General features: G+C 37.6%; 1 protein-coding gene across 4 annotated transcripts in view; it reads right to left on the bottom strand.

Annotated features, from left to right (window-relative positions):
• Positions 1-24,925, bottom strand: part of MACROH2A1 (macroH2A.1 histone) — a 77,229-nt gene that overhangs the window by 31,962 nt on the left and 20,342 nt on the right. For 2 of the 4 annotated variants that reach the window (XM_074960432.1, XM_074960434.1), the window contains exons 3-5: positions 10,956-11,062; positions 9,039-9,236; positions 6,325-6,435 (exon numbers count right to left, since the gene is read on the bottom strand). In XM_074960432.1, the coding sequence (XP_074816533.1) occupies positions 6,325-6,435; positions 9,039-9,236; positions 10,956-11,062 (416 nt within the window). The remainder of the gene's footprint in view (positions 1-6,324; positions 6,436-9,038; positions 9,237-10,955; positions 11,063-24,925) is intronic. The other 2 variants (XM_074960433.1, XM_074960435.1) reach the window with 1 other exon arrangement.

The raw sequence follows: 24,925 nt of genomic DNA, 5'->3' as shown, positions 1-24,925 counted from the left end.
GTGAAGACAGCACATTGACAAAACTGTGTGGAGAAGTTTAAAACTGTGCTTAGCTACACTGTTCCCTAGTTGTAGCCAGTGTTGTGAAGTCTTTGATATTATAAGCACCAAATTAACTCAAATGTTTTAAAAATAGGATTCAATAATGTTTTTACTTGTAATCTCCTTAATCCCTTTTATAGAGCACAACAGTGAGAATAAGCCGATATATACACATTATAATTATGCCTATAGATGTGATTAGCATGGTGCTACCCATGCACCTAAAGTGTCTTTTTCAGTGTCTGACTATGCAAGTACAGAAGGCCACCCAAGTATGTATATGAGCTAATGCTAAATTTCTATCAAATATTTAGAGATAAAAAAAATGAAAGAAATTTTTCATTCACTCAGGTAAGCTCTGATCTAAAGCCCACTGAAGTCAATGGAAAGATTCCTTTTGAATTCAATGGGCTTTGGATCCGACCTATGAAGTATAACATTTCAGCGTAATCAAGTATATTGAGACCCTGAGATTACTTCCACCGATTGCTAAATTTGGTCTGTTGTATTTTAATCCACGTTAATTTTAACTGTACATCTCCTTCCTGCGTGTGAGTTAATTTACTGAGAGAGAATATAAATGTGTCGATATACTGGACAACTGGTTTTGTGTAAGGTATGATCTAGATGCTAGTAAAGTCAACAGGTCATTCCTAGAGATGTGCAAAATTTATAATTTTTGCTGTGGAGTTTCCAACAAAAATTGTCACCATTTCATTTCATGTGATTATGCACACAGACAGAAATTTTGCTTTTAAAAACTTGCCAATGCATAATTGTTTGCATAATTTTAACCTGTAAGCAATCTTCACTCAAAAAAGGGCCCATTTTAGTTCCAAAAATTAGCATACTTGAACATTTGTGCAAATATGGGCCCATTTTTTATTTTGTAATGAAATGTGGAAAAGTGACTTTCAAATAGAATTTGAACCCAGTAATATTTCACACATCTCGTTACTGACTTTTCACATAATCCAGTTTGAGTCTTGAGTATGACTACAAGCAACTGCTGTTTCTTCTTTTTAAATCAAACCAAACCAATACTGAAAAAAACTTTGTGTGCACTGAAATAAAAAGCTGACCATATTGGATTTAAATTGTAATAGAGGCCTGAACATATTTGTTTGTTTCATTTTAAAGTTAACTCTTTTTGTTCCCTAGTTCCCAGATTTCTGTGGGTTTTCCCCTCATTTTTATTAACTCCAGACCATTTTGGTTTTTCAGTTTTGGGGTTCCCTTGGTATTCATGCATTTATGTTAGTTATTATTGTATGTCCCAATTTAACTATAAAAAATCCACCTACAAAAGACCCATCATCCATAGTCTTGTGCTGCCTTTTTACTGTGCAGCAATTAGACACTTTTTGTTGAATTACGCACTTATTGTGCAGTTATATATCTGTCACATATTTACAATATAAATTGAAAGCTTTCATTGAGAATTAAATCCTGATGACTAATGGCTCGATTTTACTGCCCAATATGCAAGCATGCATCATATTATACAAGTTTGTATATCAGGCAAGAGAAGAGGACTGATCCCTAAGGACCACATTGTTAAAAAGAGACACAAATTGCACTTGCATGTACAACACTGGGTAGGCCTCTAATTAGTTAACATTTAATTGGATGAATTAGTTAAAGCGTACTTAGAAAATGTTAAGTGCCACAGAAGTGCTAAGTATTATTATTTGGCCAACCCTTTCAGTCTTTACTGCAGGCAAAACTACCTTTGAATTCTTTGGTGTTTTGCCTGAGTAATTATCTAGCAATTTAATTTGCACACAGAAAACTGGGATGCCTATTTCATGCGAAGTTGAAGCCTCTTTGAAAAGCCAGACCCAGATGCTTACCACTAAAGTTTTCCAATCCAGCAACTGGTCAACAATTCCAGAAAAACAAGTGTTGGTGCTAACAGAATTATGAAATTATAATAATATTATATTAAATTAAATTATGTAATTAAATTAATTATAATATTATAATAGGATTATTAAAATATTCTATAAATTAACTAAAGGTGCTTTTAGTTAATTTATAGAATATTTTAATAATCCTGGGTTGCCACAAAGGCATCTTTTGTAGACCGCCACAGTAATTTTAAAATCAACTAGATTATTAGATTAAGGTTTGTAAAACATTAATAACTAGGTATCTACATGTTTTAATAAATGAAGGGGGATTTCCCCCATGGAAAATGGCAGCAACACAATTTCTCAAAACCTCTGAATTTAAGTGGAGCTTAATACGGCTGCTTAAAGATTTTGTTCAAAATCAACAATATGTTTTAGAAATGGACTGTACCCAAACCTGCTCTGTGTGCTACAACGTTCTCAGTAATTAAATCTTTGGGGGATATTGCAGTGACAGAGGCCAGTTCTTGCAAGTAAACCCTTTCCTTCCTCCAAAAGTTGAGCCAGGAAAAGTGATTTTTCCCATTAAGGCATCATGGATGACATGGTAGAAAGTATAGGATTACTTCCTTGCTTCCCCTTAAGTTTGCCACAGGCCAGATTTGCAGATCTAGTGAACGTGCTTGTAGAGGCATTCAGGGAGGAGAAGGGTCATTTGAAGGTTATTGATTATAGGTCTATTTTAAGGAAGAGTAGTTATCTTTTGGGCCTGTTATTCTTATTTATTATTTATAGTGCTTGTTCTTATTACAGTGAATAAAAATAATATCTAAGAGGCCGTAACCGTAATCTGTTTGCAATATAAACATTCAAAGCACCACATTTTTGTAAGAGCACCCAGAGCAATGGAAGGTTGCTTGAAACAAACTAAAATCAATCAATATTTAAGGAAGAATGGTCTCCATCACAAAATGCTTATAAGCATTAGTGCATTAAGCCTGCTATCATCTCTGTGAGGAATATATGTATATATCTCTATTTTACAGATGGGGAAACACATACCAAAAGATGAAATGATTTACAGTATGTCAATGGCACAGTCAGAATTAGAACCCAAGAATCATAACTCTCAGTCCCCTTTACTAACCCCCTTAACCCATTGTCTCCTCTAAGTATGAGGGTAACTGCATTCTGAGAGCTATGAATAATTTACCTTTTGCACAAAATTCCACAATTCTGAAAGAGCAAGGTAGTGCTGAAGAAAGCAAAACCAGGTCCTCCCTCTCCTTCCCAGTAACTTTCCATGATTCTTAACTGCCTTAAAAAAAAAAAAGGCACCTTCTCCCTCCCCCACACTCTGAAAATACTGTACAGTGGGAATTTCTAAGAATTACAGTGCTCATCACATTGTTGGGCTACATTAGTCATTTGAAATAAATATCTGCTGTGCCAAGAAGACCTAGGAAATTTAATTAATATCATTAGACTCTGATTTAAAAAACAAACAAACCCTCCCCCACCCCCAATAACAAAACTTTAGATTCTTTCCGGAAACACAGTATCTGACTTAATGTTTTAGATAAATGTTTTAAATCAAGATGGTCCTTTTAAACAGCAGTTGCATGTAGAAATGACTTAAAAGCATTTAATTGATTCCAAGTTAATGCACTCAAAATTTATAAGTAATTTGTAAAATTTTCAGAATAATGAAAGGAATTGTTTGAAAATTTCAATGGGTCAAGACAAACATCATTAACAATAACAATTAGCTTCCAGTCTGTTAACCTGCTTGCCCTCTTTAGTACAGTAAGTATCTTAGCAACAGACATACTGTAACACCCATGAGCCTTTCTTATTCAACCGAGCCTGTGCAGAATGGGCCTATAACCTAGGAGGCGAAAAGGGTGGTTACCTCCCACTGCATCTGTGGGTGTTGAGGGTGCTCAGCACTTCATCTGAGGTACTCAGCAACCACAGATCAGGCCCAATGTTCTGCCCTTGTTTTTTCTCAATATAGAAAAAAATACACTATGTTGGATCATTAGGAAAATACACTGAGGCATGTTGAGCTGCTGAAAAATAACTTCTGGGGAATGCTTCTGAAAATATTCCTAAACCATGAGCTGACAAAACAAACTAACTATTTTATCCTGTGTTCTTATTAAATGCACTCATTCAAAGATATCACCTCTTTATACACTACAGTGCAGTGAGATCTTTGCCTTTTAAGCTTTCCATGTTTTCAGGCTTAAAAGGAATCCATGAAAAATCAAATTAGTCCCTAAAAATGTTTTTTCTAGGAAAAATATTACCACGGTAACAGATTTATTATTTGTCACGTTGCGTAAGGTAAGAATGCTCTCTATTTTTTAACCTAATAAAGATGGAGAGTAGGATTTTGGGAATTCTTAGATTCATTAACAATATGGTATTTTAGAACCTTGATTTCTGCACTGAGCGCTCACTGACTATAATAACAGTTCCCAGTATGGGGCAAAAGCAGAATATGGCCTTTAATAGCTAGGTGATGTATATCAACATGTATCCTCTCTACATCAGCAGAAGTGCACATTTTACCTGGGTTTTTCTTCATAGGAAGTGTAATTTGCATCATGTTTGCATTTTTTCCCCCTTTATGTGTGCTGTTACAAATATGAGACAAGCAAACTCCCACTAATGTCAATGTGACCACGATTTGCCCCATCAAATACAGCCATTGGGAAACAGCTCCTTCATACATGATTTGTGTTTACCTTACATAGGCATGATTTTTTAATGTAACTTAGATTTGCACACAAAGTGAAACAGATACTCCCTTTCACTTGCATGGGCAGAGAGGAGCTAAAACCAGTAGCACTGGGCAGGAGAATCTAAGATGTAGCAGTGAGCAGTTCTGTCTAAGAGTTAAAGCTGCTCAGAGGGAGAAAGGAGCATGGCTGCATGGAGACCGAATGACAATACACCCCCCAGGGAGCTGTGTTCCACGTGAATAAGGAACCAGTTGTCTAGAGTTCTATGGTGTTGCTAGGTTGCACTCTTTCACCAACATAAGATTAGAAATCCCTCACTGTTAAGGGGACAAAGGAAGGTAAACTCTGCAAGTTAAACCCATTATATTTGTGATTCATATCAAAGAAAAACTAGGACCCAGAGCTGCTTATTATTAATTATTTGTATTATTGTTATCACTTAAGAGACCCAGTCTGGATCAAGACCCCACTGTGATAGTTGCTCTACAAACAGCAAACAAAACCTGTCCCTGCCCCAAAGAGCTTTCTCTCATTGAAATGGATAGCAAAATCCTACTGGCTACGTGGCCATCAGGGTCAGGTCTGTGACACCATGACATTAATTCCTATTTTGAACAAAAAGAATTCCAAATCAATTCCAAAAGCCTTAATTTGGTTGCTCTGTAAAGAGAATATTGAGTTTATAAACTTTGGATTTTAACTAATCAAAATGTCTTAAAATTTGAATATTTTCAGAAAGATTCCAGGGGAAGCAGCCAATCTCTCCCCTTCAAATGACAATCTGACCACAAGTGTAAACTGCATGTAAAATACAGAAACCCTTTGCAGAAAATAAAATAAAGTTATTTGCATGCATAATGAACTTAGCAGACAAGCTGTGCAACAATAAACGGAGTACAGTCTCGATATGAAATAAAAATGAGTTAAAGGAGACATTCCATGATGGGACAAAAATGGTTCGTCACTTTCAATTTACAATACAATGATTTAGCCACTGAATGATAAAAGAAAGATGCAGTATTACTTCAAAATAGCATATCACGTAAGTTAAAGGCTGGTTTCAAGAAAAGAGACCAGGTTCATTTCTTGAATTAACAATGTTTCTTTAAAGTGCTATTTTAGCATTAAAACCCTAACACGCTCAACTCTCAAAATATGCTCACAGGGTAAATACAGCTGTTGATAAATAGCTTTTTGTAAAAACGTCATTCGTTATTGTACGGTATTCGTTTTGTAAAAAAAAAAGATCTATTACAAATAAATATTTTAAATAGGTTTTGATAGAAGCCTGCAAATCATTTATATTGGCAATAGAGCAGGCTGTCCTTTTGTAAACCCATTTTGTCCTCAGCAAAATGTCATCACTGGGAGAAGCTTAGCTATAATAATTATGCCGTCTAATAAAAAAATGTGGAAAGTTTCAGAGCAAGCAAAATTTCACTGCATCAGAATGTTTGGTTAATTACGCACATAAAGACCCATTTATTAAAAATAAAGTTTTCAAAACCGGTTTCAGGTGATTTCTTTGTTAAAAAAGGCTTATCCAAATCAGCTCTGTACTGCATGTGCAGATGAACTACAAGACTGGGTGAATGCTAGTCAAGCACAGGCCTTTTTGGGGTGTATCTCTTAAGCAAAACTTCATGATAGGTATTGGCTTATAAAATGCCTAGACATACCTTCTGGCCAAGGAAAAGACTTTTGGTGGACAAGACTGTGAATCCATCTGCAGGAGTTCCTTCTGTTGTACTGTCAGCACTTGCTGATTTGCTGACTTCTCCCTGCTTCTTCTTGTAAAAATATAGTTAATTAGTTAACCAGAGGCTGAGAAATATGGTTCAATAATACTGATAATATGACATGCAATACACGTATCCATATTTATTATGCTATAAACAACTAATACAAACAATGGTATTGGAGTCTGACCTTTAGTCACATATGTGACTGATTAATTTTAATAAAGGCAGCTACACATACACATCCAGAGGAGAAATGACCTCAATGTTTGGATGTCCGAGGTCCCCTCTTGCCTATGAAACCACACACATTAGAGAATTCACTCGTCTTCTAAAATTTCCCAAAATATTTTGACCCATTTTTTAAAAATGCAAATGCAAAGGGGCAATGTACCCATTTGCAAGTGGACATTCTTGGCATTCCTAAGAGCCTTCTTCAGACACGAAATCCTGTATCTGTGCATGAAAGTGGTCACTTGCAAATTTCACAACTGTGTTTTTAGGTACCTATTTGAAAATTTGGCTGTTACTGTAAATAATATAAATAAATTATTCCATTATGCTGTATGCCTGATAGAGGTGCTGTAGGCCCTAGCTGAAAAATTCTGTTTTTCAAACCTGGCCCAAGTCATCTTCCATTATTCAGTAAAATTAAAATTAAATTAAATTTATTCCATCCATTTAACTGGATTATTTAACTAGAACAACACAGGTTTGGCCTGTATCAAATTGTTGGATATAAATTAGAACTGTATCATTTTGAAGGGATGTCAGTCATGGCAGTGAAACAACTGCTGTAGCAACTAGCTCAACTGCTGCCAACTGAGAGGTAGGAATATTTTAATTTGAAATAAATAAAATAAAATATAATAATAATAATAATAATAATAGTCATTTAGCATAAATATGTATTGCCTCAATAACTTCAATAATACGTCTGTGAATCAAACCGCTACTTGGGACATTAAAGCAAAGCTACTGTTGTGTTATACTCCCCCCAAAAGTATAGGTAACATAGCGTGTGAGTAAACAAATAAGGTGGTGAAGATGCAGGAGTATATTTGTGTTTCTAGGAAGTGTAACCATACTTTACATTATACAAATGTTTCGAAAATTAGATTTTCATGCCTCCTATTTCAATTCCCCTGCAGTTTATTATTAGCCAAATATTAGTATAATAAGCAGACAGTGAAGTTTATTGTGTGAAAGAAAAACAGAACCCCACAACAGACTTCCTGCTTTTGTAATCAAGAAAGAAAAAAAAATATCCAGATTTAGGGAAATTATTAGTGCAAGGTTATTAGAAGCTCTGCACTCCAAATGCCACCTACTAGGTGTTCTACAAGGAGAGAGAAAATTCAAGAGTTCAAAAAGTAACTGTAAAATCAGGAAAATAATTAGGACCTCAGAATGGAGAGCTCAAGACAAAGGTATTGTCTTTGTTGACCAGAAAAGGCAACATTTTCAAATGCAGCACATTAAATGCCTGTGAACCTTTTTGCACCCAGAATTTTGCATGCGTAATTTTCCACAATTTTTTTCACACACTAAAGCTTGCATGTAAGCACATGAATTAGAAAGAAATTCCTAACCTCTATAAATGGAAACTCTAGTAAAAAAAGTTCAAATATGAATTTCCCTATTTTACTACAAGACATTTATCATGATTGGATGCCGTCCTCCCTCCCCCCCCACACACACACTTTTTTCTCTCTTCAAATTTCAAATGAAGTACATTTAGTCTTTAGGAATTAAAGAAGTCTCCAGCTCAAAATTCAGAAGAGTCTCATTACAGCAACCTAAAAATGTGGAATAAAAAAAAAATTTATGGCACTCTTCTGCTGAAGAATCTGTATTTAGGCAAGCTAAATATCATGACTTCTCCATGCAGAAAGAGATCGAACTACCTGCTCTGGTAGAATCCTATCTTCAGTTCAAAGAGATAACAAAAGCCATCGCTGAATTTCAGCAAATTTATTAAATGAGAAGAAATTATTAAATCTACTTTTTTAAAAAAATGCTTGACTTTGCAATGTTATTGATAAGATACCTAATAAAATCAGCAAACTAAAATGTTATACTTTTTCTTAATATTTGCAACTGAAGGAAAAATGATATTGTTCTAATGTGATTTTAGTTATGATAGAATTATCCAAATCCTCTTTTTCTCAGTGCCAAATGCGGATACCCCATGTGAAATCCAAGTAAATTTAAATTGCCCCTCTCACCCAGTGGCAGAGCACAGGCACCTGCGCAACCACTGCACAGCTGCTATGTGAGATTTTTGGATGTTTGGTTCATTGATAGGCTAGCCACAATCCTGCCATGCCACAGTTACAATCTCCACCTCCTCAGTCATACAGAAACTGCCTCCACACAGAGGATGCAATATTCACAGCAGATGTGCCAGTCTGACTGACTTTCATGCTTTGAGACACCTTGAGGAGAGGGCTGTTATTTGAACTTTGGTAACTATTTATGTTACTATTGAAACTGCTACCCCAATCACACCCTGAACTGGAAAATATCCTTTAGGATATTTACTATATAGGTCTATACTGTATATATACACACATCTAGGTCTCTCCAATTCTCCAGTTTTTAGCAGCTCCTGCATTGCACGTTTCAGGTTTGATATATACAGATTACTCTACCTTGGACTTCCTTGATCCTTTCTTGCCTCCTGCTTTCTTTGATACAGTTTTTTTCTGTGATGGGGACTTTGCCTTCTTAGCTGGGGGTGGAGTGATGATGGCTTCCAGTTTTCCTTTAGACCCCCGCTTCTTTGCGAGCAGCTCTGGGTGAATATTTGGTAATACACCACCACTGGCTATGGTGACACCTTTCAATAGCTAAACGCAAATAAAGTAGCAAATAATGAAATCCAGCATTTACAAAGTGATAAAGAGCGAACAGTGTTTATTATTATGCACTGTATTCTGTATGGTCTATTCCTAATTATGCCTTTATATAGCTCAATAAATATCTGTGAAGAAAAGAAACCCTTTCCACACAACATGAATTTAAACTGAACAATTTAGTCAGAAAATGCACAGATTCTTGCATGTTGCTATGCATCCCGGATGTCTTTTGTGCTCACAAACGATTAATTTTTCATCTATGCTGTCAAATGTGTGTAACGAAGACTAAATTATTCAGCTATAGATGAGAGAGAAAATAAGGTAGTCATATCTGTGGACTCAGGAGCTTTGCAGGGCAGTGTGTGTTTGAGAGGGAGCCCCGAAGCTTCACACTGCAGGGAGTGCCGGGGGAGGCGTGCGTATGGAGCTCTTAAACTCTGCACTTCCTTGAATCTTTAAAAACTAAAGAAATTAACAGACATGAAACTTCAAGTGAAGGGTAACTGTGTGTCTGTGTGTGTGTCTGTGTGTGTCCAGAAATGTTACAGTTAAAAAGAATATAAGCCTTTAAAACACAGAAATAGAACAGTTAAGAGAAGGTAGAAATCAGGGGTTCTCAAACTTCATTGCACCGCGACCCCCTTCTGCCAAGTTACTACATGACCTGGGGGGAGTGGAGGAGGTCACAACCCAAGCCCCACCGTCCTGGGTGGGGGTGGAGCTTAGGTTTTGGTCCCAGCAAGTCTAACGCTGGCCCTAGGGTCCCCATTAAAATGGGGTCATAACCCACTCTGGGGTCCCAACCCACAGTCTGAGAACCACTGAGGTAGCTATATATTCAAATACACTCAGAGTCCATGCATGCTATTAACTAAAAGTACATGGGAAATATATCCAGTTGCATATTCTAAAGACAACCTTAACTCCACTCTCCAGTTAGTGCCCTGGACCAGACCAGCATCAAGATTTCTCCTGAATTAGTGACTTAAAGCTCCTGTTGCATTTCCCATCTTGATCTGCGCTGAGTGCTCCTTGATTACAGTTCAGGATCTATAAGGTAAGGCTCCTGACTCACAAAAGGAATGATGAACAGGGCAATATTATTGGATTTCTAAACCACGTAGTGAGGATGGCTGGAGTAGATTGTTTTTTCAGCTAGTGGAACACTGGACTGCAGCAGGGAATTTTTCTTATTATGTGTTTGTACAGGACCTAATACAATGAAGTGTGATCCTGGTTGGTGCTCTGGGTGATGTATTCCAATGCAAATAAATGACAAACAAATACTAGTTATGTCTGAATTTATTTGACTATCTAAAAAAATCCAGCCCTCTTACTCCTGAAGTCTGGCCCCAATGGGTTAAGAAAGTTTTAGGACAAAAAAGATAAATATACACAACCAGGATACATACAGGAATATCAACTCAAAGGAATTGACAGACTCAGTTTCCTAGGAGGCTTTACCTGGGTGTCTCAGAGGAGGCAACGGTTGTGTTGTATCGCCTATGCATTGCACATTTTATTCCCTGAAACATGTAATTAAGCCGAGTACTTTAACTAGTTACATAATGAATGAATGAACGAACGAACTGCTTCCCAGTGGCCTGCTCAAGAAGCAGAGGTCTTGAATTACAATTCAGTAATATGGAAGGATAATTTAAGAAACCCTAAAAGAAATCCTGGCCCTCACATGATGGAGACTTTTCTTACCTGATTTAATTCTTCATCATTTGCTACAGCCAACAGGATGTGCCTAGGAGTGACTCGACCCTTCTTGTTGTCCCTTGCTGCATTTCCAGCCAATTCAAGAATTTCCGCTGGGGGAAAATAAACCCTTCTTAATTAAAATATGATAGTTAAAACCCAATGGGTGTTTGGTGAACAGGGCTATAAGATGTCAATTCTCAAACAGTCAAACAAAAGTTGGTCCAAAAGAAGATCTTACCTGACCCATCTTGTCTCTCTAATATCCTGGGACCGACACGGCTACAACAGCATTGCATATAAACAAATATTAAAGCACTATGTAGTACCTTTTGAGAACTATTTGCCTCACTTGGTCAGGGAATGCAATATAAATGGTTGAGGATGGACTCTAATCTTGGAGGCACAGCATTGAAAGTTTCACAAAATCCATTACTGCGCTTACAGATCTGTGAAGATGTAGCAATGCACGCCGCACATTTGAGATTAGTGCAACTCAAAGGGCTGGATTCAGATCTTTTCTTAATTTTACACTCGTGTAATTCCACTGAATCCAATGGAGTTTTTCCTAATTTGCACTCATGTAAGAGAGAGCAAGCCGAACTTGTTTTAAACTGTGCTAAAATACTGTCTCATGAGAGACCAAGTGCAACAGTTCTCACTGTCTCTTAATATTTATGGCACCTTAGAGACTAACAAATTTATTTGAGCATAAGCTTTAAGGTGCCACAAGTACTCCTTTTCTTTTTGCGAATACAGACTAACACGGCTGCTACTCTGAAACCTTTAATATTTATGCCAGTGAAGATTAAATGCCTGTTTGAAGTCCTACTATCTAAACTATATTTATGTTTCATGTCCTCCTAAATCAGAAACCTTGATTGACCGTTTGTTGAGTTCCCAGAACTAACTTTTTGTACATTTTCTAGGATTTTGTTATTGCCAGACTTCAAAGTACTGTATGCACATAAAACTAGAACTTTTTGCTGCACTCAGCACTAGCCTGGGTGATGGCTTTTGTTCCTCCTACATTTTTTTCATAGTTGAATGAGATGTTTATTCTGTGTTTCTCATTTGTAGTGCCATTAGGCAGGCATACAGACATTTAAGTTAGGTTATAGGCAAGCAGGCAAAAATGCAAAATCTCTTTGCTGCGGCAGCGACTTAATGATTTTTTGCTCTTCAAGGAAAGGTTTCCCTCCTAGAGGAGAGGTAATTGACACATCAAGTTTGTTCTCTCCTAGTAGATTATCTCCTGAGAAAAGATTTCCAATCATGTCAAATTGTACTTAGCTACAGCATGTATGATGGTTTCTTGATTGGAATTAGGGGGGGATTAACTTGTTTCTGTGTAACTGTCTACAATAAGAAAGGCCAGTGCTTTATCCACTAACTTAGCTATCTTCAGCTCAACAAGCCTCAGCCAAAAAATGTAAGGGAACCAGAAGTAATTAAAATAGAGAGCTTGGGGCACAAATACAGAAATTACAGCAACATGCTCATGTTTATCTGTCTCCGCATTCAAATACCATTGCTCACTTTTAGATTGTCTGTACAGAGGGAGATAAAAGACACTGTTTCTCTACTGCTTTTGGATCATTAGTTTTGCAAACCTGTGAGTGGTAATCTTTGAAAAGGAGAAATTAAAGGAAAATGTCTGAGCATCAGGCCTACTGTACCGGACTCTTTCTTTCAACAACCAAGGTGGATAAAAATCAATGATTTAAGTAAAATAAAGTCAAACCACTGAACTGGTGGAAGTCAATCGCTAACCTGGAACCAGCGTTTGTTGAAGTGCTAAACCAGTTTTTGATAGCAGTAGCCTTTTCTACGGGTACAGAGAGAACATTTTCTTCATTTTAGTTTGTTCACCTAGCTCGACTCAATGACTAGTTCATTCAAAGTTAAGAAATCAACTGGGTGTTGAAAAGGCAGGAAAGTTGTTTTCCCCTTCCAAAACTATGAATAAAGAGTAGGTGTAAGAGAATGACACCTACTAGCACTAAAATCTTGAGAATGTGGTGACCAGAAATAACTAGTTCAATTCATTAAGTACAGATAATACTTCCTTTGTTTAATAAATCAGTTAGTTTTAAAACCCAAAACATGTTTTCATAAACTTTGATAATTTTTTCTCATGTATACAGCATTTTAAGGGAGATTTATTTAATAAAAAAATTAAAATGCCGTTTTTGTGTATTTTAATTTAATTTGTATTTCCATACACAGAGTTGGACACAAATCACAAGTAAAAAAATTAAGTCTTCACCTGGTAAATATATAATGCATCATTCACCATTTTCTAACATAATACGAAATGTAAGAATTAAGACTCTGAATAAAGGTAAAGGTAAGTTAAGATATACATTTGCTTAAACAAATGTATATAAATATAGTGTATCCTCCTGGTTAGCAAAAACAAGCACCAAATTTAGTATAAAGGCCATATTTAGTTGCAAACAACAAGTTTTTATGGTCTCCAACTAATGAGAATCAATCTTTCCTTAGGAAAATTACTAAAACGTACAAATGTAAAACAAAATTAAAACAGGTAATTGAAATCATTCCACCCTGCTAACAAATGAACTGAATACACAATGAAACTTGATGCATAAACTTGCTTTAATGGACAAGTGGAAGGGAATAAAGACAGTAGGCTGGAAATGAAAAAAAAGATGATTTAAAAAATATATCAAAGCTCACATCAGATCACTTTCCTCTAACACTGTAAATCTTGAGAAAGCAACGCTATATAGCCACAGTCCATGGCTTTATATTATACTGATTTTAATAAGACTCCGAGGCTACTTTTAATCACAACTCCCATAAAAAGCCAATTTTGACACATATTGGAAAACTCATAGCTGCTTCTGTCTGTATTACAATTCAGTTTCATCAAGGACTTCAGCAAGCTTTCAATATCCTCATGTTCTTAAAGGGTAGACGACGTGAGTGTGGCACAGAGAAAGAATTCATGTCCTTGGCTTGGGTTTGGTCTTTCAATATGAATTAATATATTTCATACAAACAAGAAATCAGTTAAAAAAAAATCAGAACTAGTAGGATAAGGCATCTCCCAAACCTCCATAGAGCAGACTAAAACCTGCATAACCCTCTTGTCATTCACTCACCATGACCCAAAGTTCAGACATACAATGCTTAGCTGCATCACTACAGGATTCAAACATCTACTGCAGTATTAGAAATGTGTTAAGTTCCAAGGGACAGATTCTGCTCTAAGTAACACCCAGTGCATCCCCACTGATTTTGGGAGGACTGCATCACTGTAATAAAGAACTGAAACATCTCAATCCAGGCATTGTGATCCTTATGTGAGAGGGTTTAGTGCTGGCTGAAAGGTAAGGGGGGAATTGGCTGTAACAGTGTGATACTTTTTGTTTGCCCTCCTTTCCCCGCCCCCCATCTCTTTACAACATCAGCCACTGCTAACACTTGTGTCATGTTATTCTCTGCATCTGATCAGCGTAACTATGTAGACAGGTCATTTTGTAACGAAAGAGCCTAAGAAAGTGTTATGCCTGTAAAGCATGGAGGAATGTTTTATTTGTTCCTCATAAAACTAAAATGTCTGCCTCCTATAGTGGAGAACTGTTCTTGTAAGTGCTAAGCTCTCTTCCTTGGACAGGAAACTCATTTTGAAATTACAGTTTTCTAATGGTCCTTTAGGGAAGTTGAGGTAACCCACTTTCTTTTCAGGCATAAAAGGCAAGGAGAAAGCTTTGCTTTGGAGCAGAGGGCCACAAAGGGAGGGGGAAATCTTTTCTTTTTGTTTCTCCCTACTCCTCTGCCATCACTCCAACAAGAATCCAACAAGCTGCCAGTGCATCGAAATGACCCAAAGCCCAGCAAAAGTAAGCTGCAAGCACATGTTCCTTCTCAAGCACCAATGCCCTCTCTGCCCTCCCCTCCCGCATTTAATCTAAGCATTATCAATATTATAAATGTAACCAGCACAGGCAACAGAACCTATCTAGTAAAGATAGTACTGAGGCCAGATCCAAATCAACCCTCCAGATCACACCACCTCCAAACTTTTGGGCTCAAGAAGGTTCAAAATCTTTCTTGGACCCTAATAATTTGGTTGGAGTCACTCTCCTCTAACATCAGTTTTACACCAATTGTAAATTGTAAGATTTCAATGTTTTACATGATTTAAGTGAAATGAAAATCTGGTCTTCTCTCCATAGGAAAAATTACACACATCTCTGAACTCTGGGTTGGAAGTTAACTATCCAGTTTGCATCTGAACTTTTAGGTTAGGTCTATCTCACATGGTAACCTGGAGATAGTGCACTTTTGTCAGTTACAAAATTTGAGTAATTAAAGAGATTTATTCCACTATCACAGAATCTACTGTAGGGCTTTATATTCCTTGAACAAAAAAAATGTGACCCAGTGGGTGTGATTTTTAAAACTAAATAAAGTTGTTAAATGAGGACTTGTTAAATTGAGGTTAGTTGTTTTTTTTTTTTTTGTTTTTTTTTTAATAATTTCAGCAAAATTACCCCTTTTCTGCAGTACTTCAAATGCTCACATCTTTTCAAAGTCCAAGTGCAATACAAAAAACAATTAAAAGAATTCTTTGAGTCCTTGAGGTACCTCAAGTACTGTGCAATGTAACAAAATTATTGTGCAGTTATATCGGGTTCTTCTCTCATACTGCTTACCAAAATATTAGCACAGTAAGTAAAAAATAAAATAAAATAAAGTATTAATAAGACTAAACCAATGGATTTTTTGTTAACATAAAATCTTTTTAAATTCCAAGACTGAAATTAAGGAACAGCAGCTCTTTCAGTTTGTCTTCTGAAAGAGAATGTCTCCGACAGGAGAAGACAAGATTATACAGCGAGTTGCTGCACTCAGCATCAGCTGTGTTTGTTATGGCATTTATGTATCTGAAAGCTAATGTTTTCCAACTCGGAAGATGGTCGGCTCTTGATGACCAAAACATGGTGATGTCAATTTCCCGTGACTGTAGAGTTCTCTGGATCGTGTCGGGTGCCACCTTCCCGATACACAAAGCAAACTCCTCTGCTGAAATGTCACTGAAGCCGGAATTGAGGTGTAATCCTTCTTCACATGAGATATTACAGGAACTCTTCTGGGGTTGAAAATCCTTATGCATTTTAGGAACTTAATTGAGGGCTGCCCACTCTCAGTATCACTGATGTACGTCTTCAGCTTTTCAGCTGAATTGTCAACAGCCGAACAAAACAGGTTCACCAACTTGCTACTTTGATTAGTGGTTATTGTTAACACTCAGTTTTTGGAGGAAACCATTGTCTCTCTCAAGGAAAAACAGCAGTTCGTCCATTTTCTGAAAAGCAAAAAGAGTGCACAGTCTCTGGCTTTCAAATACAGCCATTAGGTCAATGATTGGCTTGCACATTTCATTGATAACACAATCTTCAGCATTAAACATTGGGTTTCATCTGACAGCACTCTTTCAAGTTCCCGCAATGAATGTGGTGCCGAGTTGTCACACACCTCCATTTCTTCTTTAACAAAGCTGTGATAATATTGAAAGTGCTTTTCATGGTACTGAACAGTAGCAAACCAGCTGTTCCATCTAGTTGCCACTGGGTCTCGTGCCATTGTTATACTGGGAACTTTCTGCCTGAGGTAATTTAAGTACCTCATTTTCCTGTCCCCTGCCACATAGAACATTTGTGAGAAAGCTTTTACCAGTGCGCCGACATCCTTGAATGGCTTACAAAAATGTTCCCCCACCAGATTGATTATGTAAGCAAAGCAAAAATATAAAAGGATGGTCTGCCTTAGATAACAGTATGTTTGCAGAAAGAACGAGGAGTACTTGTTGCACCTTAGAGACTAACAAATTTATTTGAGCATAAGCTTTCATGGGCTAAAGCCCACTTCATCAGATGCATGTTGTGGAAAATATATATTATATATATATGCGCACACACAAGGAACATGGAAAAAAGCGGCACATGTTAAGATACAGTCACGGACAACCTCTAAGTGCTCATGTTGTGCTATTGTGGTTGTGTTGAAAGTGCACGCTGCATTTTTTGTGATTCTCCATGCAATGCAGCTTTTCTATTTAAATGCTTCTGTGATTGGATGAGTTGGTTTGCAATTGTCAATTTCCTCTGGTGGTCCAGAACAACATTGCACGTTTTGCAAAAGATTTTTCTTCTATCCTCCAAAACCTGTCCAGGAAAATCTTGTACTTTCTCTTTTGCTGGTATATTTGCAATGTGGGATCTTTGTCATGGCATTTTCTGGCAAAATCGATCAATGCTCCCATGACTCTCAGTGTGATCCAACATTTTTCATGGTCTTTATCTGCTAAGGAATGTTATGTAATATTATGCAACAATGCATAGTCAGACGTTTTATGCGGGAAATTACACAGGCGCATGATTGCGCAATTCCCTGAGGTGTACCCACTGCACTTCAGACTACATACAGCCCTGCTTGGATTGCTGCTACTCTGGGACTAGGAGATTAACAACCAAAGTAGGATATTTCTCAACAGACATGCTGGGGCAAAGCCCTGCTCTTTCAAAAAGTGCCACTAAATGTTTAGCAACACACTTTTAAAATAAAAGATGTAAAAATATTGCACAGCTATGATTACACACATAAATTGGGTATTTGTGCATAAAAATGAGCATTTTTAGATGCCTAACTGGCCATTTGCACATATGAAAAATGGTTACTAACCTTCCGTAACTGTTGTTCTGCAAGATGTGTTGCACATGTCCATGGTAAATGCATGTGCAAGTCTAAGCATGCAATTGCACAGGTAGAGATGGACCTCCTCTTTTTGAAAATCTAGCCCTTAGTGTCCATGCAAAAGAGGCATGACCTCAGTTTTTAAGGCCTTATCAGAAAGATCCACACACAAACTACAGGAAACTCAATTTATACACCTCACAGGGCTTAAAAGCCGAGTGGACCCTGCTGGCTCAGTTTCACACCTCGTATTTCAAGGAGTCTAGGTCTTTCCAACCTGATGCTCAGCCCACTAAGCTACCCATTAGAATATATCCATTTTAAAAAAAAATACAGTCATTTTGAACAGTGCCATAGGCAGAATTTATGGGGAAGGCTAGAAAGGAGTCTAACATTTTCAACAAGTTCCTTCTCTTCCCCACAGATTTCAATGGGACAAAGGACCAAATATGTTCTGCATCCCCAGGTTTCAGTGCAATCAAGGCAGTCACTTACTGTGTGTTGATTAATAGGTAGTGCTCATCTTGCGCAGTTTCCAGACCTGCTAATGGCTGGTACATGAATACTGTCAGAGAGGTGGGACTCTCTTAAAAGGCAGCATATCAACACAGAGAACCCCAACCTCTGAATAGGCAAGGAGATGGAAACAGAGATTCACCCAATCGGAAGAACAGAGTTTTAGAGCAGTTTTCAAAAGCAAGGGTAAACAAACAGGATTGAGGCTCAACTAGATGTGCAACACCTTTATGCTAGTCATTTATTTACTCAAGCATTTTGTTTCCAGATGGATAGTTACTATAGCAACCCTTATGTAAAGGGCCATAGGATGCTGTACATCTGAGATACACCTTCTAAAAAGAATCGCACATCAAAATATTTATTTTGGAAAAAAAAAGTTTCAGTAAGGAACACAAGTATCAGGTGGTGTTTAACATTTAAGGGACTGATTTTGCAACCCGGACACATGCCGAGGAGAGCTCTCTCATCCACAGTCCCTCTGAAAATCGAGAGTTAACCAACATAAAGATTAAAAAATTGATCTCTAGAACAGTGGTTTTCAACAAGGGGTCTGGGCACCCTTGGGGGGCTGTGAGCAGGTTTCAGGGGGTCTGCCAAAATAAACCAGAGAGGGGCCAGCGTTACACTCTCTGGAGCCCAGGACAGAAAGGCGAAGCCCGAGCCCCACCATCCGGGGCCAAAGCTGAAGCCTGAGCAAATTAGTTTTGTGGGGCCCCATGTGACATGAGGCCCTGAGCAACTGCCCTGCTTGCTATCCCCTAACACCAGCCCTGGCTTTTAATCTACTGGATACGCACAAAAACGGTTATTGTGGGCTGTGGAATTTTTTTAGCATGTTGGGAGGGGGAGGCTCAGAAAGAAAAAGGTTGAGAACACCTGGTCTAGCAGTCCCGTTCCGCCCTCCTCCCACCCCCCACCCCCGTTTTTTAAAAAATATGTTGTTGTTGTTGCAGATTTAAAAACAACATTGTTCCAATAAAAGAAAGGCTGAGAAAGGTGTATTGTTAGGGAAGGAAAGTGTAATGCAAGACACCGGTTTGGATGTCATGTGACTCTGTTTTTAATGGTTGGTTATGAAGCAAAAGAGTGGAGTGCCTTGAAGACAAGTTGTAATGTGAACATGTTGGTTTGGTTGATTTATATTTTGTCCATTAAGATTTTTAAATTAAATGGAAGAAAGTGGAGTCTTGTAAGTTACAAAGATTTCTCTTAAATACAATCTAGCTAAGACACTGTGTCCATGAGCATCTGTATCATTTGTATCAACTGAAAAAAATTCCCTTGCAAAATTTAGAACTGGGCAAACGGATTTCGGTAACAAAAACTGGTCTGAACCTGTTCCTAAAACTTGAACTAATTTTTTGGGCTACTGAGGTTTTTAAAAGTTCAGTTGGAAAAAAAAAGTTAAGAGAAAACAAAAGGGGTTGTGCACCTCTGCACTTAAGTCAGAGATAAGACCACAGGAAAAGCTGCGCTCTCAGCATTTCCTATTGTACCACAACCAAGTTGTATTAGAAATCTTCACAGAAAGCATGTTCTAGAGTGATTTTCGAGTGAATTTTCATCCTAGAGGGTTGGGATGAGCCTCTGAACACTCATCTAAACTCAACACTGCTCACCTCTTGGGCATTTCATAAAATTCTCACTTGAATTAGTTTCATTTGTGTGTTCCACAAACCAGTTGTGTGCCTTATACACTTTTCTTCACTATGGTGTTTCACTGCTCTGCTCTCGTCTAAAGAATTTAGAAACAAGCACTGAACTTTCTGAGGTTAAAATAAAACAAGTCACTGAAGTGCTAAATGAAGCATGCACAGTAGCAACATTTGACCTGGATGAAAACACATTTGATTCCATTCCCCTCCCTCTGGATAGATAGTGGGTGGTTTCTATATTTTCATCTTCAACATACATACAGCCCTTTGTTTGCTGTCAAAGTGCCCTAAAAACTGAACTCCTTGTACATTTTTCAGTGATTAACCTGGAACTTTAAAAAGCCCGACAGTTGAATGATATTGATGCTTGCAAAGAATAATGGAAAGCTTAAGAGTGTAGAAAGGAGAAAAGAGCTGAACAGAAGTTTGAGTCAGATCAGAACGGTTTAAGTGGAAGTGGCTTTTGTGGCCTCAACTTGTATTTTATGTAAACATCAGTCTATCATCTGCAATATCAACAAAATATCAACAAAATATTATTTCTCCTTAATGAATGTGATTCTTTTAAAGTTTTTTCTGGTCTAAATGACAAAGCCTTTCCATTTGGTGGGCTTTCAGCGTTCTAGCCTTGCTTTCCAAATGAGAATATGGCTGACGGACCTGCTCTCCACGTTCTTTGGATGAACAATTTTTCATTTTGGTTTGGTTTATGTCTCTTGAACTAAAGTGATTTCTGCTGTATGGAAGCCTTTTGTCCACCTTCTCTTCAGGGAGATGAAATCATAGCTTTGCAAATTCAGCTTGTAACAGCTAACAGGTGACATGTTGAGACAAAGCCAATTTTTGAATAAAGGACTTCCGACAAGAAAGAAGTCAGAGCCTTCTGAAAACTGTTTGAAGCCTCTCTTCTAACCAAAGGAAAATTAAAAACAACACTGAGAAATCAAAGAAAAGTGTATGTTGGTATAACCCCATTGAGAAAACGTCTTTACTACAAAGCCAAGTATATGACAAGGAATCTGTTTATTGTATTTCTGTAAATTAATCCTTCCATCAGCATTTTACTGAGTTCAGAATTGTTTTACATGGTTCCAGGTTTTACCCCAATCAACCCCAATCAAGTATGATTGTTAAGAGTTTCCTGAATTCTTTCCCCTACATATTCCATTCAATCCCCCATGGAACCTCTAGTCTTAACAGCAATGGTAGAATCATTTAATAACTCTTTCCCCCCCACACATTCCTATAAAACAATTCTCAGCCTTGACTCAAAGTCAAAGAAATTTGATGGAGTGAAAATCTATTAAAGGGATTTTTTTTATTTTTATTTTTTTTACTCTGTGCAAGCCTTGGTGTTCACCCACTAACCTCAACAAGGCAATCATACTCTTAGGAATGTGATAAAAAAACTTCATGCACTGGCGCCTGGGCTATATCAAAACTGGGCCTTGTTGAGCAACAACTGTTAACTCTGTCAAGTTATTGTAAGTTTTGTGAGGCAGATGATAGACTGATGTTTACATAAAATACAAGTTGAGGCCACAAAAGCCACTTCCACTTAAACCGTTCTGATCTGACTCAAACTTCTGTTCAGCTCTTTTCTCCTTTCTACACTCTTAAGCTTTCCATTATTCTTTGCAAGCATCAATATCATTCAACTGTCGGGCTTTTTAAAGTTCCAGGTTAATCACTGAAAAATGTACAAGGAGTTCAGTTTTTAGGGCACTTTGACAGCAAATTCAAGCTTAAATGAAAATTGATGTGCAATGTTTAGATCCTGCCTACAGCACAGTTCCTTTCTCTCAACTTGGCATATTCCTATTTAACTCAAACTAAAAAAAAAATTTTTTTTTTTGCAGTGGTGTGTCCTCCCATAGTAGTTTACACTCACTCTTAACAGTTTACATATGTTTAAAAAAATGTATTCAAACATGATTAACTTAACTGCTGCCAGACGTTACTTGATCGAGTACAGCAGTATGTTTTGGCCTAGCAGGGTTCAGAGTACAGAAGACTACTAATGTCTTAAGACTTGGTCTTGGTTTAGCCTTTGACCTTTGCAGGCATATGTAATGAACCTGCATTTACACAAATTAAAAAAATAAATAAATAAGGTGGTGGATGCCAAACACCCATTGAAGCCCTAAGTTTGGGGAAACAGCGAATGCCAAAGGCATGAGTAATGAAAGAAAAAGCAGATGACCTCATACTGAATGTCTGGTTTTTGGCTCAACTTATGTCAAAGGGAGAGTTTCTGAATTCTGGGAGCAGAAAGAGAGGATGCATGGAATGTGTTTGTGTACAGAGGGTGTGAATATCTGTGTGCTGAGATAATGTGCAAGCATGCTAGGCATAGCAAGGCACTGGTCCATAGTAAGGTCAGAAGCCAACCCTCAAGATTTCACTGACGTAGAGTTCTTACCACTATAAAGTCAAGATTTACCTAGCCAACTCTAATAATATTTTTACTGCTTTGCGCTGAGTTTCATACCATTCTCCACACCATAGTATCTGCTTCACTTCTATTAGACACTGCCTCTAAGATTAAAAAGAAGCTAGATCTAATGATTGAGAATATTTTGATTTTTAACAATAAAAAAAAGTGATTTTATCCCATCGTCCTTCCCGTGCCCCAAATTTTTTCTGTATCAAAAGATACTCTTCTTGGAGGCCATAATAATCACAAATTTTTGCAGTCAGTACATCTTTGTAGGTTATTCTGAAAGTGAATGTTAAGGTGTTTAACAGTATTTTTTTGTCCTGATCATCTCATACAATCGGTGCAGTGGTGACGATGTAGCATATTTAAGCCATCACTGCCACAATTGGTCTCTCTCTCCATTTGAGTTAAGTTGCAAACCTCCACATTTTACTACTTTGGATGTTTTTCTGGTGGTACATCACTGTGATTTCTTTTCTTCTAAATGAAGTTGGTGCTCATGGTAAGCAAGTGCTGGATTGATAGGCCTAGAGACTGGAGTCTTCTGACTGAACTCAGGGGACTAGACAGGCTCTTACTGTGGAGAGAATAAAACCCAGGGGAGAATTGGTAGGGTCACTGGAGCTCAGAGGGGCTTGGAGAACATTAATGGAGAAGGAAAATGATTAGAAGTTTTTCCAAGACCAGAATCCTGGATCTGAAAACTTTGAGAAAGTTTGGCTAGAAATCCAGATACAAAGTGTGCAACTGTCCCCTTTCCCTGTGATGTCACCAAAAGTCCAAGTTTGAACATCTCAAACTTTAATGGAGGATTCATAAATTGAACTTACATTCTGACCTGAACCTTAAAGTTAGGTCCTCTCATCATTATGATGATCTGGATCCCCAACCACGCAACAGGGCACTCTCAAATTTGGGGTAAATTCACAACCAGATTCCAACTTTGCAGATCAAATCCATCTGCCATTAAAAAGTTTTTGTTACCACAGACCTTCAAGGAAATGGAGGGGATGCAGCAACAGGTTTGAGAGCTTTCACAATGTGCGCTAATGAAGAACTTCATCTGAACAAAAGTACAGGCAACTCTTCCACACACACAAGGATTAAATATGCTTGCTTCTCTAACAGGTTTTGGACTTTGTTGATTCAGAAATACTTTATCAACATTAACAATTAATACTAACAAGAGCTTTGTGAGTATTACCCCTATTTTAAAAGGTGGGAAGCTGGGGTTACTGTAACATCTTCATTCAATGTGTGCCATAAGAGGGATTAAAACTCAGAAGTTCTAGTCTTGTGTTCAGATCACACTTCTCTCTAGCAGCCTAATGTGGGTCACAAATTAAAATATGTTGCCTGGACCGAGTTTAAATATTGACTCATTCAGAGCAAATTCATTTTGGAAAGTGACATGCTGACTTAAAAGAAGTTGCATTTGCATAAACTGTCATACTGATGTCAAATTTCACTTGTGAAGAGGAGCTGTCTAGCCATCAGCTGAAGTGTGTACACACCTTTGCATACCCCCATATGGGTAGACTAAATGAGATTCAGAAAAAGAGAGTTTGTCCTCTCAGTCACAAGTCAAAGCCTGCATGTGGCTTAGCCCTGAGCGCTGCCTTACAAAGGCAGGAGGTGTAGAATAAGGGAAACGTTTACATAGTTGACAACAACGGATGTCCTCCTTCTTCCCACTTCTCTGTCCTGGGATGATGTCAGGCCCAAATGGGGAGTGGTGAAGAGAGGCACCACAAACTGCAGAAAGATGGTTTTTGATTTCTCTCAATAATAAGAGAGAGCCTTTTTCCAAGATCAGGCAGGGTTTTACAATAGACAAAAAGAATGTATAGCGAAATTTACCACAGTTTTCATTTTGTGTTGCAGTTTTACGGGGGAAAAAAAGAAGTAATAAAGGTGATGCTACCACTAAAATAAATAAATATCAACTTTTGCTGCTGTCAATATCAAGATTTAGTGACTCAAGGAGGTAAATATTAACCAAGGCTAATATTTATGAAGGGAGAAAATAAATCACAGTGACTGAAATCAGAAGGCAGCCAACCATATGTATTGTCCCATACGCTATTCCAAAAAGATACCTATCACAAACGAGATTTTAATTTAAGCTTATACTTTGAACTACAGCTTTGTTTACCTGCATTTTCCATTGTATGCTATGAAGGTTTAGTACATGAAACCTTTTTTTTTTTTTCATTATCTTACTTAACAGTCCAAACTACACACTGTTCTGGGAAGCTGAAATTAATTATTCCTGTGTGTTAAGTTAAACATGTGCGTAAGTATTTACAGGATCGGAGCCAAAGCCAGCAAGGCTTATAGGAGAAAGGAAACGCTTCATTTATATAGGTCGGAAGCACTCTGATTCATGCATTTATAGGGCTGGAAGGGAAGACTGTTAAACATTTAATTGATAACATTACAAAGTTTTAAAGTTAAACAGGCACATTTTACAAGTATAAAGCTGTCTAAAGTAACTGTGACAGTCTCACCTCTGCTATGAGGATGGCACAGAACCAACACAGAAAGTGGAATGTTACAAAGACGCTTTGCCACTACAGTTCTTTAGCAAGGCCGTGGCTGGCACTGGTACAACTCAGTGTAAGAGAGATACC

Source organism: Natator depressus, chromosome 8, assembly GCF_965152275.1.
Source record: "Natator depressus isolate rNatDep1 chromosome 8, rNatDep2.hap1, whole genome shotgun sequence".
In the NCBI taxonomy this organism is placed as follows: domain Eukaryota; kingdom Metazoa; phylum Chordata; order Testudines; family Cheloniidae; genus Natator; species Natator depressus.
This window is presented reverse-complemented; position numbering and strand designations above follow the sequence as displayed.